General features: G+C 36.4%; 1 protein-coding gene across 1 annotated transcript in view; it reads left to right on the top strand.

Moving 5' to 3' along the window:
• The window catches only part of SYNJ1 (synaptojanin 1), an 83,435-nt gene extending 66,229 nt beyond the window's left edge, over positions 1-17,206 (top strand). Inside the window, 9 exon segments of the mRNA XM_033127443.1 lie at positions 16-159; positions 719-757; positions 2,471-2,518; positions 3,757-3,795; positions 3,932-4,002; positions 6,963-7,071; positions 7,195-7,338; positions 7,341-7,411; positions 14,132-17,206. Of these exon segments, the coding sequence (XP_032983334.1) occupies positions 16-159; positions 719-757; positions 2,471-2,518; positions 3,757-3,795; positions 3,932-4,002; positions 6,963-7,071; positions 7,195-7,338; positions 7,341-7,411; positions 14,132-14,941 (1,475 nt within the window). The 3' untranslated portion in view covers positions 14,942-17,206.

Here is a 17,206-nt window from a genome sequence, read left to right as displayed (position 1 = left end):
AACGTACTTTTCCAGGTTCTCCTAGTGACACTCTGCCAGCCACACAGCTACAGCAAAAAGATTCTTCCCAGATCCTGGAGCCCAAGCGGCCACCTCCTCCCCGCCCAGTCGCTCCTCCCACACGTCCAGCTCCCCCACAAAGACCACCTCCACCTTCAGGTAACGGACCACTTTATTTCCATTTCTGCTAGATTGAAAATCCTCCTCCACACTATTAAAAATGTTTTGCATGTTTTCAGACCTCTAGATTCTGGATTGTATTGTTTTTCTATTATTGTTGCTACTTCTTCAGCTTTTTTTCTAAAAACATGGTAGGCACGACAGAATAGGTAAAAAGAGTGTACCCCATTAGATTTCTGTGTTCTGTTTCCATAGATGCCTTCTTACAAGTGTGCAAGAAGTGTTTTGTTTCTGCTAATTTGATGTCCTTATACTAACTTCTGTTAGATGTGTAATTTGATCTGAAGGACAAACATATACCTATTTACTATAAAGTTTTTATATTTGTTTAAATGTTCTCTTTAAATAAGTATAATGTTGTTACTTAAATTGTAAGAAGTACTTGCATTAAATAATAGCTTTTTTATAATACCAAGATACTAACATATAGTTCCTACATGATATTTGATATCATGAGTACTATAATAAATCTTTGACATTTCAATTCTTTATTTAATGTCATTTCCTTCCTGCTGCATATTTTCTTATGAACTATAAGGGGCTAGGAGTCCTGCACCTGCTAGAAAAGAATTTGGAGGTAACCATTTATATTTGTCATAATATATGCACCTTGGTTCATTGATGTTTTGGAGTTTGATCCCTGTAACTGAAGACATTTTAGGTTTGTTTGATAAAAGTCAAAATGAGTGATATTTATACGCCGAGTTAAAAATAGCTCCAAACTTCCATTATATTCCTGTTAAGTAAAAGACTAGATCTTGGTTTTATTAGAACCAGCAAAAGCCTCCACTTCCCAGGTAGACATTGGTGAATTACTCATCAAGGTGTGATATACTTTTCCTTGATAAATAGAGTCAGTTTGGTTACAAAGATTTAATCTCCCCATATCATATTAATTTCAAAAGGGATTCAGGTACAGTAAATATAGAACATCTCCTGAGTATTTGATTAGTGATGCTCTAATACATTCCTTTGTCTAGTAGCTTAATAAATTAAGTGATTAGCAAAATTTCGTAGGAGAGCAAGTTAAAGTTATAATAATTATCTGAAATGCATCTTTAATTTTTCATAGCTTTATCATAACTTGTCATAAAACTCATGCCTCATTATTTTAAATATAAGAATTTTATTTTTTTCAATAAGGAAATTTTTATCAGTAAAGAATTACTTTTTGTTTAAAGTGTAGTTTATTTGATTTATGAAAACTCAACAAAGCTCAGTTGGAGGTATATATTTGACAATTTATTTAACCTAATTCTCAAGAAAGGATGAGACAGGTTATCACAGTTCCACAGAAGAGCTTTTATAAATCCAGTTTTAATATTATTAAGGCTCATTATACATGTGTAGTTGGTCTCTTTCTACTCTAGTTGCCTAGTGACATTGCTGACCAATTCACATTATTGTAGATTGACCTTGCTTGTGTGTGGATATTGATGACTTTGTATAATAAGGATAGATAAATTATTTTAGCATTATAGCTTCTGCAAAACGCTGCTAGATGATAATTTTTCCATTAACTTACAGAGAAAACATTAATTTCTCCTGTTTTAAACGCTGTTATTTATATTTTTTTGATAAATTCTATTTATCTTCTCCTTTAATTAGGAAAACAACCTGTAGAAAATAAACTTTTAAATGAAATTGTGAAAAGTTACGAGTATATCATATTACCGACTCAGTGGCTTACTTAGAAATCTGATTTAATTTTTTAAAAATTACCTCTCTTCATAATTCTTTTATAGGCAGTGTTTGTAGCATGTATATATATTTTTTGCCCTACAAATCAACTCCTTTAAGGCAGTAAGCTTAGAGAAAGTCATTATAGTACTTTGAGAATTTTTTTAAAATAGTGCGGCAAAACTAACATCTAAGAGACTAATACAGTCTCATACAAATTTAAAATAAAATTCAGACTTTGATTGTTTTTCGTTTTTGACTGTCAAGTATTGGAGCGCTTATTTGTGATTTAACTCTAAATATAAGGAAGGAGATAATCATAACAGCTTTTGTTAAATATATTTTTAAATTCCCTATTGCTAGTAATGTCAGATGTGGAAAGAAAACTGTCGTTCCCTTTCTATTTTTCTTTTTGAGGAAAGGGAGGACTGAGGTTTGGGCTAGGCATCTCAAGTCATTTGGTTTGTATTGATTATTTGAAGAAATTTAAAGTAGAAAAAGAACCTTTTTGCAAAAGTAAGTCTAACACAGAAATTGTCTTGTGTGCCTGCATTTCTTTCTGTGCTGTGGGCCCTGAACAATATACAGCTTCTGTTCTTTTTCTAAAAAGGTATTGGAGCCCCTCCCAGTCCTGGGGTAGCTAGGCGAGAGATGGAAGGTAACAAGACTTTTGCATCAAAGATATGGATCTCTCATTTTATTTCTAAATGTCAGCCTCTCCAGTGTATAAAAGCATACTAAATCTTTTCTTACTCCATCTGTAAACTTCCCTTCTCCATCCTATGTATACCATGTAACCTTGTATTTTTTCTCTTTTCATTCTGTGTTGTGTATAGTTTCTAACAGATACCCATTTAATTTCCCTGCAATTCTTAGATGCTGTTTTACACTGTGTTTTGTTTCATATATACTTAGGATGTGAAATTACTGTACAATGTTATTTTAAGAACAATGCCTTCAAAATCCTCTTCAGAATAAGTCAAATGTTTAGAAATGTACTATACTAACTCTGAAGTTTTGAAACTTAATAATTATAATTAAACCCTGTTAATTCAGGTCCAAGAATCATTTGTGAATGATTTCAGATTACTTAAATGTTTTTATTTGTAGTGATGCCGAACTAAATTTGCTTAAAAGACCATTAAGACTAGAAGTCATTCATTAAGCTGATAGTCATTGAAGGACTGATATATTTCACATAACAATTACACTTGAACTTTCTTCCCAAAAGAATAAATCTTAGATGCTCCATTTGGCCCCAAAAGCAATTTATTTCATTTCATCCTTCCCCTACCTTTCTAATGAGTGTGAACCACAGTTTAACACTTTCTTCACAAGGCAGATATTTAGCAATAAGATGCACCTGTCTTCTACCTTAATCATAGGATTTTGTTATACACAAATCCAAAAGATCTCATCAGATTACTTTATCAATAATGACATCTACAGCATGAAGCCCTAAAACAGTATTAGGAGCCTCTTGTGTAACTTGGAAAATGCAGCTCTGTTTATAAGCTCAGGACAAATTTGTCGGCCAAGCTTTGAGAGGCAGTCATGCCACATCTTGTGACCAGTCCCACAAGCTGGTCATGTTTTCAAGGTTCTGGGAGAGAGCTCTGTTGGGAAAGTCACCTTAAAAGTGACCCTATGAACGAGGAATCAGACCGACAGCTAAGTTGTCTCCCGAGAATGTCACTATTAAGTATTCTAATTTTTTTCACTTTGGGGATATATCATTCAGGACTGATAATACCCTTCATCATTATCCAAAGCAAAGTGCTTCTGCTACCATCTTATTGCCCCCATTTCTGCTGGTCATGAAACAAAATAGCCAACTGATGTTATGCAATATTGTTCTATTGCTTACTTATGACTGTTTTTCTTCCTGCTTCAAAGCACCCAAAAGCCCTGGAACAACACGGAAAGATAATATAGGTAAAAACACTTGAATTGCGCTCCTTAACCTTAAAACTGGACCATGAATAGATACTTGGCATATAAGTGCATGGTTTCTTGTTTCTTGTTTTGAAACCAAAACTCTTACATATATGGTGTGATGTCTTCATTCCAGCCCGCAATCAGCCTTCACCCCAAGCAGGACTCACAGCCCCAGGACCTACTGGATACAGTGCAGCCAGACCGGTAGGCAGCACCCAGCCTGGGGGCCAGGGGGTCTAAGCTCTAGGTCCAAGTGTGCTACTAGTCAGATGTGTTACTTTGGAGAAATCATGTGACCCATCAAGGCCTCAGTCTCCTCAACTCTAACACGGGGACTTGCACTTGAAATCTCCAAGGTACCTTTCAGCTCTAACATTGTGTTAGCTAACAGATGAGGTGTGATCAAACAATACAGTGAATGTTTAAATTTAAAAAATGTGTTACAGTAAAAGACACATTGCCATTAATCCCCCTCAAAATATCCCATTGTTCTTGGGACCTGTTCTGAAGCAGTTCTGGAAGTCTTCTTTCGTGAGTGTCTTTAGTTTTGCTGTCATGGCTGCCTTGACATCCTGAATCGATTGAAAACATTTACCCTTCATGGTCATTTTGATTTGGGGTATGAGCCAAAAGTCACAGGGTGCCAGACCTGGTGAATAAAGTGGATGAGGACACACCGTAATGTTTTTATTTGACAGAAATTGCCAGAAGCAATGTGTGACAAGGAGCCTTTTCGTTGTAATCACAAAATACGGTGAATGCTGCTTCCTAGTGCCATCCAACGGAAAGGCAGGGATCTTCAATATGGGAAGTAGCGCATTGAACCTTAGTAACAGTGTGTGAGAAGTTTCAATTTGTTTGGTGCAGTCAGTCGGGTGTGAGCTACAGCTGAGAGAAGATTTAAAGTGTGCTATACATCATCCTTCATCATGACAATGCTCTGTGTCACACATTGTTTCTGGTATATGGCAATTTCTGTCAAAAGCATTACGGTGTGTCCTCATCCACCTTATTCACTGGATCTGGCACCGTGCGACTTCTGGCTCTTCCCCAAAGTTAAAATGATTCAGGGCATCGAGGCAGCCACCACAGCGCAACTAACGACACTCACAAAAAAGAACTTCCAGAACTGCTTCAGAAAGTGGCAAGAACAATGGGATAAGTGTGTTCCAAGTGAGGGGAAGTATTCTGAGGGTGATTAATGGCAATGTGTCTTTTACTGGAAAAAAAAATTTTTTTTTTATTTTATTGGGGAAGGGGAATAGGACTTTATTGGGGAACAGTGTCTACTTCCAGGACTTTTTTCCAAGTCAAGTTGTTGTCCTTTCAGTCTTAGTTGTGGGGGGCACAGCTCATCTCCAGGTCCAGTTGCCGTTGCTAGTTGCAGGGGGCACAGCCCACCATCCCTTGGGGGAGTTGAACCGGCAACCTTGTGGTAGAGAGGATGCGCTCTAACCAACTGAGCCATCCAGGAGCTCAGTGGCAGCTCAGCTCAAGGTGCCGTGTTCAATCTTAGTTGCAGGGGGCGGAGCCCACCATCCTTTGTGCGACTCGAGGAGTTGAACCCGCAACCTTGTGGTTGAGAGCCCACTGGCCCATGTGGGAATCGAACGGCAGCCTTCAGAGTTAGGAGCATGGAGCTCTAACCGCCTGAGCCACCGGGCTGGTCCGAAAAATTTTTTATTTAAACATTCACGGTATCGTTTGATCACACCTTGTAAATGCTTGATTTCATTTTCGTCTTATTTTTGCTTTTTGATAGTAATAGCAACTTGAGATATGACTTCAACAAATGAGTGTTATTTGACGTCTCAAACTAGTCAGATAATAAATACATGGTTTAGCAGTTTTTTAATCATGTTTTCTGAGTATGTAATGACATAAAGCCATCCTTCCATAAGAAGAATTTTAAAAGTAGATTTCAGGAAAAACAATTTATGATAGAGTTAGAATACTAAAACTGATTCTAATGGTATTAAAAGTAGGAGAGCAGGTGATGTGGTGCTTGGCTTTTCCCTTTGTTGTGAATCTGGTTTTCTGTATGTTTATCGTATATTGTTTTATATATATAATTATTCTATTACCCAAATGAAAATTTTCTCTGGGATATAAATAATTTAAAAAGAAAGAAAGGAAATGGAAACCAGTTACTATCAGTAACTTGGGCTTGTCTCGTGCAGCCTGGGCCTGCTGGGAAGCCTCTAGCTGAAGAGTGGGAACTGGTTATAAGAAATTAAGAAACTACTTCTAATTTCTAATAAGGCATTTCCATAAAATTTCTAAGATAGAAATGTTTTGTCTTTTCTGTTGTAGCTTTCTATTTAATTTCCAACTTAAAGGTCCTTTTCTACATGTAATGTTACACTCATGTCTGTGGAAAATTCCTGAAGATACCTATTACCCACTCTCCTTTTTTCAAAAAAAGGGAAAATTGCTGTTCACTGACTCCAGCACCACAAGTGCTTTTTGAAATTCTATTTAATTCTGTAAGAGAAAGAAAGGTCAGGATTTCATGAGATTACATTCATAACTTTTGCTTCAAGTAAGAAGTATTTGGGGGATTAGAGCCTCCAGCAAACGTATGAAAGTAGAAAATACATTTTTCACCAGTGTGTCTTCCAGTATATTTAATTTAGCAGATTGAGTAGTAATCAGAGAGTGTTTACTTCTGTGTTTAGAAAAAGAGTCTCAGGGTGTGGTTTTTATAAGACTCTCAGTTGCTCAGCGTGTGGCTCTCCATCTCCTTGTGAACTTTGGACCTGTCCTCATCTCCCGTTAAGGCAGCTTTGCCTGTGGTCAAGAGCAAGGTCAGCTCGGCAGACCTGAGTTTGGATCCTGGCTTTATTTTCCACCTTTGTGGTCTTGGGAAAGTGATATACATTTCTTCATCTTAATTTAAAATAGAGATGATAAAATAACACTTACCTTTGATGGATATTTTGAAGATGAAATGGAAATACTTCTACAGTGCTTAAACAGTGAAAAATGAAAAGGAACATTTTAAAACTTATTATTATATTGCTATGAGTAGAAAGCAGTTAAAATAACAGATGGGAATAATACTAGAGAGGAGATTTAATGAGATGCAGAAGCAGTGGTTTTCACAAAATCTTATCTGTTGAAGATAAGTTAAATGTCTCAAATGTTATTTGTCCCATTTGCAGACCATTCCGCCCCGCGCTGGCGTGATCAGCGCTCCGCAGAGCCATGCTCGGGCATCTGCTGGAAGACTGACTCCTGAAAGCCAAAGCAAACCATCAGAAGTACTGAAAGGTAGACACTGTATTAGAAACACCAGTTGAAAAAACCCAGAACCTTCTGACATTTTACTAAAGGAAGGAAGTCTAAAACATAGTTTTCTAAAAAACACCTAACATCCAAAAATGTTTTTTTCAGGTTCACCTCTTCTTCCTGAACCCCTGAAGCCTCAGGCTGCCCTGCCTGTGCAGCCTACTCTGCCCCCACCTGTTCAAAAGATGCAGGAGCCTCTTGTCCCTACTGCAGCGCCTATGCCTCCGGCTGCCCCTCAGCCAAACTTGGACCCCCCCCACAAGCGCCACCTCGGAGCAGGTCGTCCCACAGCTTGCCTTCAGAACCTTCACCGCAGCCGCAAGTAAGTCTAGCTAGTACACAAATGACAGCTTTGATGCCTTTGGCAGAGTCTTCGAACGTATTTGTTTTAATTATTAGCTTTTCTAAGAAATAAATATCCGATTCCATTTTCTTTTTCTTTTTGCTTTTTGATAGTAATAGCATCTTGAGATATGACTTCAACAAATGAGTGTTATTTGACGTCTCAAATTAGTGAGTTAACAAACTCATGGTTTGGCTGTTTGAGGGTTTGTTTTTGTTTGTTTTTAACCTGCTGCTCAGATCAACGATTCTCAGAGGTGAGCCTGAATGAGGGCTCTTTAGGAAACTTTCAAGTGGCTCCCAGGCTGGTTTATTTTGTTAACCTTTTAAAGTATTTGTGACCTTTTTTATGTATAATTTACTTTGGATAGTAAATGAATGAGGATGAACAGCAATAGTTTATTTTTCTTATTGCTCACAACTAATAAATTAGTTTGGGCTCTCACTTCCTGGAGAGAGAGGCCGTCAGATCAATCCTTGAGCACTGGTCATATGGTTAATTTCCCATGAACAGAATAATCCTTCTGTTCTTCCTGATGCACAGTTCTCTCCTGTGGTGGAGCTGGCACTGGGGTTCCTCAGGTATCTCCAACAGTTTCAGTCATTATCGGATCAGTTTAGGTGGCTTGGGTGTGTGTAGCAGTAGGGTTAGTCACAAAGTAAAAACCATCCAAATGTCACCTCATTAGTGTCACACAGACAACAGTGCCATTGCCTGAGTGGGTGGAAATCATCAACACGGGCTTGCGTTCTGAGTCCAGCTCAGCAGACCTGAGTGTGAGTCCGGGCTTTATTTTCCACCTTTGCGATCTTGGGAAAATGATACACATTTCTTCTTCTTAATTTAAAATAGTGATGATAAAATAATACTTATCTCTGAGGGATATTTTGAAGATGAGGAACTTTGTTATGCCAGAGTGATCTCACATTGGAAAGACATCTGCTATGTCTGTACAAAGGTATTTTAATACAGGAATAATCATGCAAGTTGTTTTACTTTTATTTGGGTGCTGTTTTACTTAGTTTTTGTTATATACACTTCAGTAAAATTATTAAAATAAAATATTTAGTAAGTACATTTTTTGTTGTTATATTTTATTTTTGTCCTAAAGTATTAACTTGAAAATGCCATCAAGGCCAAAGAAATGTATAAAGTTTTAAAAGTCTGCCTTTAAACTTTGGAAAAATCTAAAATACAGAAATATCACACATTGGCAATGTCCCTTAAGCACATTTATAAATACTAGTTTGCATTTATTTTTACAGTTATCTGAGTATGTCCAGCTAGTTGGCAGAAGATAACAGTTTCCTATACTTCTGCTTAGTGAAAAACAGATATTAAAGTAAATATGACTTAAAACAATAATATTGTTAGCAGTTAGCACTTACTCCTTAGACTATTGGTCACATTTTTTAAAAGCTGACAAAGGATGTATAATTGAGAAAAATGTTCTCTTTATTAATACCAAACAATATTCTACTTTTTTTAGTTTAGGAAATTGAAGATATATAATAACTGTAGAAATCCTATTCTTTCTTTCTGCCAATCTACTTTTAATGGGTCATGAATTTTTTTCTCATTTTCTTGTAAGGTGTATTATTGTATTTTTTAAAATGTAATTGAAGTGCAGAAAACTTTCAGACTAGCCGTGAAAGTGAGCATCTATTTCATAGTAAAAGTGAAACTTAATTCCTAAAAATGGTTTAAGTATTCTTAGACCAATATGAAAGTAGATACGGTCCTCGAATAATGTCGTTTTGTTCAACATCATTTCATTATAACATTGACGAGATTCCATAAGAACTTAACTCTTATTTATATCAATTAGGCGTGGCTGTATTGGTCGTAAAAATTGGCTTCATTATACATGGTTTCACTTAAAGTTGAAGAAGCTATCCACACCGTTAAGTAAGGACTTACTGTACTCTGAAAAACTTCAGAAAGAGCAAAATGTCAAGCAAGATTTCAGATTTCAGTAGAAAGTTATCTTATGACACAAAAATACTATAGGATGAACATTCAAAGACTGCTACATATCATTTTCTTAGGTCATTTTTATTGTTTTGAGTTCTGATTTTTAGTGGAATGGGTGTAGTGATTGGTGGCATAGCACGTGCTTTGTGTGTGATCTGGTAGATTGTGTTCTCGAATCGTGTATTCAGTTCATCGAACTATCAGATGTTTATTTTAAATTCTAAGTATTCTATTTTTTCCTCAGTCATTGATATCAAATTCCTCTGACCATTATATATACAGATACATTTTTCTTTTTGGGGGTGAGGGTCTTGTTCATGTGGAGACTGTCTTTGTGAAGGACCACAAGCCATTACAGTGCTGGGGAGCCAGAAGGAAGCGGAAGTGTTTTATCTTTTTGTCCCTTTCGAATTTTGAACCATCAGAATAATACCTATTCAAAAACTAATAAACATTTAAATTTTTAAAATCTTCTGCTCTGGCTATAAGTTGAAAAGGATGAGATTTTAAAATATGACATATTTGATATTTTGGTAATAACATGAAATAGTCATAGAATTGAACTTCTGGTAATTTTTACATGTCTTTTTAATTCTGCCCAAAATCTACAAGGTATTTAAAACGTAAAAACATACATGACCCAGCTTTACTTTTTATTCCTATTTAAATGTTTTTCAACTCTCTTAATTCTACATAGAAAAGATTCTTTCAATTCAAATGATTATGTAACATGTTATATGTCCTTTACAAAATGTAAAAATGTCTCACTTATCTGTCTGACTTCCAACAGCTTAGTCATCTGATTATCAGCTAAGAACCGGAAGTCAGGAAATCCAACAGGAAGTAAAGTAACAGCATCACTGCCATACTATTGACATAGCTGACAGTGAGGGCAGAATCCAAGTAGAAAATCTCAGCCTTCTGGATCTATTTAATACCACTTCTGTACATCTTAGTATAAACCTTTTCTTACTCTCCTATCTAGTGCCAAAGCTGAGACCCAAAACCCTGAGCTCATCGAGAAAGTATTAACTTAAATTCAAGAGTCTCGTGTTTAGTAGGCAGGAAACTCGAATACTTTTAGAATGGTGTTTCTCTAAATTGTCAAAGTGAGTTTGGTATTTTAAAATAAGGGAAGCTTTAGATATTGGAGAAGATTTGCTCAAAATGGTTCCTTAAAAATACTGCTGTATTATAGCAAGATTATGATTTCATCATAAAGGAGGGCGCAGCTCACAGTGGCCCATGCGGGGGATCGAACCGGCAACCTTGGTGTTATTAGCACCACGCTCTAACCAATTGAGCTAACTAGCTACTCCTATGATTTCATTTTTAAACAACAAAAATAGGATCCAGTTTCTTACCATGTTGCACCTTCCAACTAATAAATTCTGAGGTGAACATGATAGTGTCCTTCAGAAAATTTGAGTAATGTAGAACAAGCCTGGATCCTGACCATTTTTGTTCAAGTAAATATTAATTTTCATTTTTTTGCCAAGTTATGCCATTTTGTTTATTTTCTCTAATGACAATAAACCCATAGGCTATCTTAAGGCTGTATCCTGCTCTTTTTGGCTGTCATATAGCAAAATATAAACTGAGGGCTTAAACAGTAGAAATTTGTTTTCTCACAGTTCGGGAGCTGGAAGTCCAAAATACAAGGTTGGGTTCTGGTGACAGCTCTTTTCCTGGCTTGCAGACGGCAACTTTCTTGCTGTGTGCTCACATGGCCTTTCCTCGCTGCTTCACGGGGAGAAAGAGAGAGCAGGCTCTCTGGTGTGTCTTCTCCTATGGCCACTCATTCCATCTTGAGGGCCCCCACCCTCATGACCTCATGTAACCCCGGTTACCTCCAGAAGGCCCATCTTCGAATACCATCACCTTGGAGGTTAGGGCTTCAACATATGAATTGGTATGGTGGTGGTGGTGGCAGGGAGTACAAACATTTCATCGGTACAGGCTGCTTAAAATATTTTAGAGCTCCGGGAACCCATTTCGATTATTACTTTTGGAATAACAAAACTTTGAACTGTTTAGCAATCAGCCTTGGAAAAAATTAAAGTTTGAGTCCTAATTCAGCTCTACAGTTTTCATTCAAAATTACAAAAGAAGTTGGAATTGTCACTTGAACTAATGCTATGCCCTGCAAATATCACTGCTCTCAGATTCTGTATATAATCGAGAACTAAGAGTATTTTGAAGACTGAATTGTTAGGGTTGCTGGTTGGTCTCAGATTGTCCTCCTAACTCTTTCCTTTGATGTCTGTGTTCCCTTTCTCAAAGCAGGAGCAACCATCAGGGTAACAGGTACTGGATTATTTCTCCGTCTTCTATGTGCTTCTCATCTGTCTTACCTCATTAGATGTATGAGTCTTGTGCTTCATACATCTAAAGTTTCACCCATTTTTAAAACCACCTGTCCACATTAATAAATTCTGTTTCGTACCGTAAAACCTGCTTTTTCTTTTTCTTAGTATTTTGAATTTTTAGGAACCATTTTGTTCTTGCTAATGCTTTACCATGTTTTTCTTTATTTTTATGAAAATTAACAAAACTAAAAAGTATAACTTCAGTAAGGTAAGCTTTACGTATATGAAAGTCTATTTGGCAAAACCAAATTGAGTCTTGGCATACTCCATAAATACAAAATTCAATTTACTTTATTAGGTTTATTTTGGGAAATTTTTTTCAAATTTTAGTTGCAAGGTTCTTTTTGGTAAGGAAGGACTAATGATTTAGAAAGATGAAATTTAGTATTGTAACAGGATTATGTAAGGTCTTTCCAACACCTTTCTCTGTAAAAATACCACTGTTTTGAATGTCAAGTCATCACAAATGCTTCTTAGGTTATAGATTAATTCTAATGTAATAAATGGTGGTGTGGGTGTCATTTTAATTTCAAGTCTGATTGGGCAAAATGATCCTGCTTCTACCAAATTACCTTTAACTTATTTTGGAAAAAAGTTTTAATGCAAGAAAATAAGTATACTTAAATATATAGCATTTATTTGGCAAGGGCCTACTGTTCTGAGCTGTGCAAAGCATAAAATTCTCCTTTCCTATAACATCTATGTTGTGGACTATTCTATCTGCCATGGGAGAATTGGGTCCCAGACCCCATCAGGTACTTATGTTTTGTGATATTGATCATAAATAATCCACACATTATTGGTAATACAGAGTTAATTTTAATTTCATGGTGTCCATAATAAATTTGTCTCTCAAGTAGCTGTCCACTTATATAGATCTGTTTACCTTTAATACACTTAGGATACAGTTTAGAATCTGTGACATGTTTCCTCTTTAGTTTTGTACAAATTTATTGTCATATTAAGTTTGTTTGAAGAAAAATATACTTGTTTATTCAATTATAAAGTATGTTATAGGACAGTTGAATAATATAATCATATACTTGAAAGTTACTCACTTACGAAGTTATCTACCCCATTTCCTTTTGCAAGTGAACAGCCTTCCCTGTTCTTAAGCATCAATTACTGTTTGATAAGACTCATTTACATTTTATTGGACTGCTGCTCTTTATTTCAACATACTTCATGAGCATTTAGTTATTTTGCTTAACAACCATCTAAATTCATTTTGGGTAGTGCTTCCTTTTGTTACATGGCAAGTTTTGAGCTGAAGTTCTCCCTGTCTTGTTATTTTAACCTAATTTTTTTTTTAATTTGGCATAAATATTCAAGTTATCCACCTGATTTTAATAACTTTGTAGTTTCTAAAAATTAAAATGAAATGCCTGATGAACTAATTTGCTCATAAGGCCAGGCTCATAGTTGTGTTTCCCTTGAGAAAAGTGGGCTGAGCTCTACTCCAATGGGTTTCTTTGTGAACTAGGCACAGAGTGTCAGTTTCTTATGACTGGAAAGTAATTTGGAACACTGCTCTGCCAGTAACACAGATCACAGACAGGGTGTCACATACGAAGGGCTGTGTACCACTTGGGGCACAGCTTCATTTGGGTTTTGGAATTACTATACCAGATATAAACAGAACTTTCCCCCCTGGTTTTAAATAATCATTGTGTTTGGTTATTAATAAGCCTACCTGTTTGGGAACATTTCTACAAGATGAGGAAGGTCAATTAAGGGATATTGTCACATTATTCACAGTTCATTCTATGAGGGAGAACTTCTATTAGAAGGCAGAGAATGCTTGAAGCATTCACTTTTCCAAGTAGAAAAGGAAAAGACATACTGTCTTCAGCTTATGAATACAAATGTACTAATAAAATTAATTTCATCCATAAAATTGAATTTCCATGGTAACATTAAGTAAAAATATATTCTAACGAATAATGAAATCACATCATCATCATAGATGGGTGTTGGAAGTTTATTTATACAGATTTAGCATAAGTTCTGAAAATGTTTCTTAAGTTTGTGCCAATACCTGATAGAACTGGGTATAAATAAAACTCATTTGCTAATTCTGTACAATTCCATTTTACCACATCAATACTTGCATGAATGAAATGAGCTCTATTTAATAAATGGATTTATTTAGTAGGGAGTTTTTAAAGCATAAGATTTTAGCTGTTTTACTTAATCCACTAGATAACAAACTGCACAAGCTCCTTTTTACTTCCTAAATTTGTATATTTGACTCCATAATGAAGAAAGTTGAGACAGAAAGCAGCATAAGGGAGTATTAAAAGTAAATATATTTCTTGAAGTTTTTTTTTTGATTATTCAGTGCTCTCTTTTCCAGGTGAAAACAAATGGAGTTTCCGCTGTCAGACTGGAATCACCATTAAAGAGTGACCCATTTGAAGATCTGTCATTTAATCTGCTTGCTGTATCAAAGGCTCAGTTATCTGTTCAAGCGTCACCGGTTCTAACCCCAGACCCAAAGGGGTTGATTCAGTTCCCTTCTGTGACACAAAGTAACATTAATACTTTGAGTTCTGTAAGTTGCATGCCAACATTGCCTCCCATTCCAGCCCGGAGTAAATCCCAGGAAAACATGCGGTGTTCTCCAAACCCATTCACTACGAGCTTGACCAGCACAAATCCTTTCACAGACAGGACTGCCACTCCTGGAAACCCATTTAGAGCCAAGTCTCAAGAATCAGAGGCAACTTCCTGGTTCTCCAAAGAAGAGCCTATTGCTAACAGTCCTTTCCCTTCTCTGAAGCCTCTTGGTCGTACCAATAGCAAGCCTTCATTTTCACTTGATGGCATTAAGGACAGTTTTGATCTGCAGGGCCAGTCTACAGTACAGATTAGCAACCCAAAAGGATGGGTGACCTTTGAGGAAGAAGAGGACCGTGTGAAAGGGAAGTCCACGTCAGCATGTCCAGACGTACTGGGTAACCAACCAGGTTCGTCTTCTGGCTCCAGTGTGACCTTTGGTGACGACTGGGATAAAGGTACAGAGGTTTCTTTCTGTGCGTTGCCCTCAAGAAGACCACCTCCACCTCCTGTTCGTCTGCTCCCACCTGCCACTGAACTTCCAGTTGATCCTTTCGCAGCTTTGGCGTCTAAGGCATCACCCATACTAGACTTCACAGAAAGATGATGCTTGACACTAGGAAACAGTTGTTTTTCAGTTTTGGCAGGCCAGAGCCAGACGAATTGGGCATTAGTTATTCATTATGTGCAATAAGTCATTGTTAAGTGCACTGATGTCGTCATGAAATACCACTATTTAATGTGTACAAAGTTGCAATATGTGTATATTGGAAATAAGGAAAAGCCCTTTTCATTATTAACTGGAGTTTTGATGTGTTTCTGTTTGGATAACGAAGAGAGTAGTAGCCATAAAAAGTGCTCAAAACTACTTTAGAACATAGTCCTTATTCAGAAATTCTTTGTTGTTAGTCTCTAAAGAATCTCAAAAAGCCCAAACAACTTCTAGCTGACATTACTGCCAGCCCTCTCGTGCTTGTTGACAATTGGAATTTATAAGTATTTACCAAAGAGCTGTCAAAGTGATACTGAAACCGAATTTTGGAAAGCATTGCTTTAAAAAGTGTGTGTGTACACACACACATACACATGCATGCATATATATATATATATATATATATATATATACACACACACATACACACACATATTCGTAAAACTTATTTAAATTCTAGGATATAACTCAGACAAAATTTTTACCTAAAAGTTCTAACACATTGCTTTTTTTAATATTTCATTATCAAAGTGATGATTGTAAATGAAATTTGGACTTTTCATTAATTTTCTTTCCAAAACTAGAATAATCCTCACTACAGGACCGGAATTTTCTGCCATTCCACACCCCACCCCTTAAAACACACACACAACACACCTTCTAGTTACTCTCCACTCCAGTGCCCCCACATGCTTTTCTCTGGGAGAAGCTTCTTGCAGCTGGAAGCAGCATATTTTGTGGTCACTGTCATGTAGACGGACACTCCAGCCCTTTCAGAAAAGCTCTATGGCCTTTTATATCAGGAAGACACATACCAACGAGTCCAGGGAGAAAAGTTGGAGTTGGATATACTCTTCTCTGCACATAAAGGCATGTGTTGCCTCTTTCCCTCCCTCACATTTCTCTTTGCTGCTTTTGCTCTGGAACTTCTTTAGCAGGAAAAGCAGTAGTTGTCTGCTTTGAATTGGGGACCCACTCAGTGTGTGTTCTCTCTCCCTTTAAGGCCACAGAACACATCTGTGATGCTGCTTTACGTCCTTAGAGGCTACACCTCAGATTAGCTGTGGATTTTGTCTCCTGCACTGCCAATATACAGCTGATCCTGCTCTTATTAATTTTATGAAGTACACAGGATTTTTACAGAATGTAGTATTTTGATATCATTAAGTAATCCCAATCAGAAAACTCCTTGAGCAGTTGTGGTTTTGTTGTCAGCTTCAGTTCAAATCATCATTACCCATTAAGACTTAACATTAATGTTCCTTTTATATGAAGAGTTGTATATGTCCATCTAAATTCCATTGTCCACATTTAACCTTTAAAGATGTGCATTGGGGAATATCAGAAAAGAGAGTTCATGGCTAAGAAAAAGTAAAGTGGAAAAGCACAGCAAACTGCATTGCACTTAACCACATAAAGCAAATCTATTAGGACAAAATACTTTTCTAAATGCTCAAATGTTATCAAAATACTATATTTATAGAATTAATCCTCTCTCTGCTAACAGCCAGGATTTGCTGTTAGAAATAACTCTTGTGAGTTTTATATTATGCTTTGGGGGGGGGGGTTCTAATCATTTCAGCATTGGTATATTTTAAACAGCAGTATTACTATAAGCAGTGTGCTTCAAAATGTGAATTAACTTGTTGAAACTGTGGCTTTAACATCTGTGTGATTAGTGTATTTGGTATTTGCTCTCTATTAGCAAAATAATTCATTATAAACTTCACTAGTACAGATTGCAGTTCTGTTTCCTATTGAATATAACCTACTGTCTAAAATATACATATCATGCAGCAGCTCAGCCTTTATCAGGAGAATTATATTTGGCAAGTTGCTGAAAGTGCACAAAGTTAGGAAAGTTAAAGGTATGCTGCAAATAACTAGCCGTTATTCTGTGTATTATTGAAATATTTACCAGTTCTGTTAAAAGCAGAGCAGAAATTAGACACTGAGGATCTCTTTGTGAATTCTTTGTTCTCTATAGTAGATTGCTGTTTATATGTAAGAATTTTATTGCTTATGTGGCATACAGTATTTATAACTATATACTTTATAGACATACAGTATTAAAGTCAGTGGTATATGAACAGTCTGTACATATCCTGTGAAATGTGCTGTCATATGAAATAAATATACCTGTCTTTACCATATTGACTG

The sequence above is a fragment of the Rhinolophus ferrumequinum genome, chromosome 2, assembly GCF_004115265.2.
Source record: "Rhinolophus ferrumequinum isolate MPI-CBG mRhiFer1 chromosome 2, mRhiFer1_v1.p, whole genome shotgun sequence".
Lineage (NCBI taxonomy): Eukaryota > Metazoa > Chordata > Mammalia > Chiroptera > Rhinolophidae > Rhinolophus > Rhinolophus ferrumequinum.
The sequence above is the reverse complement of the archived record's forward strand: the minus strand, read 5'-3'. Positions and strand labels throughout refer to the sequence as shown.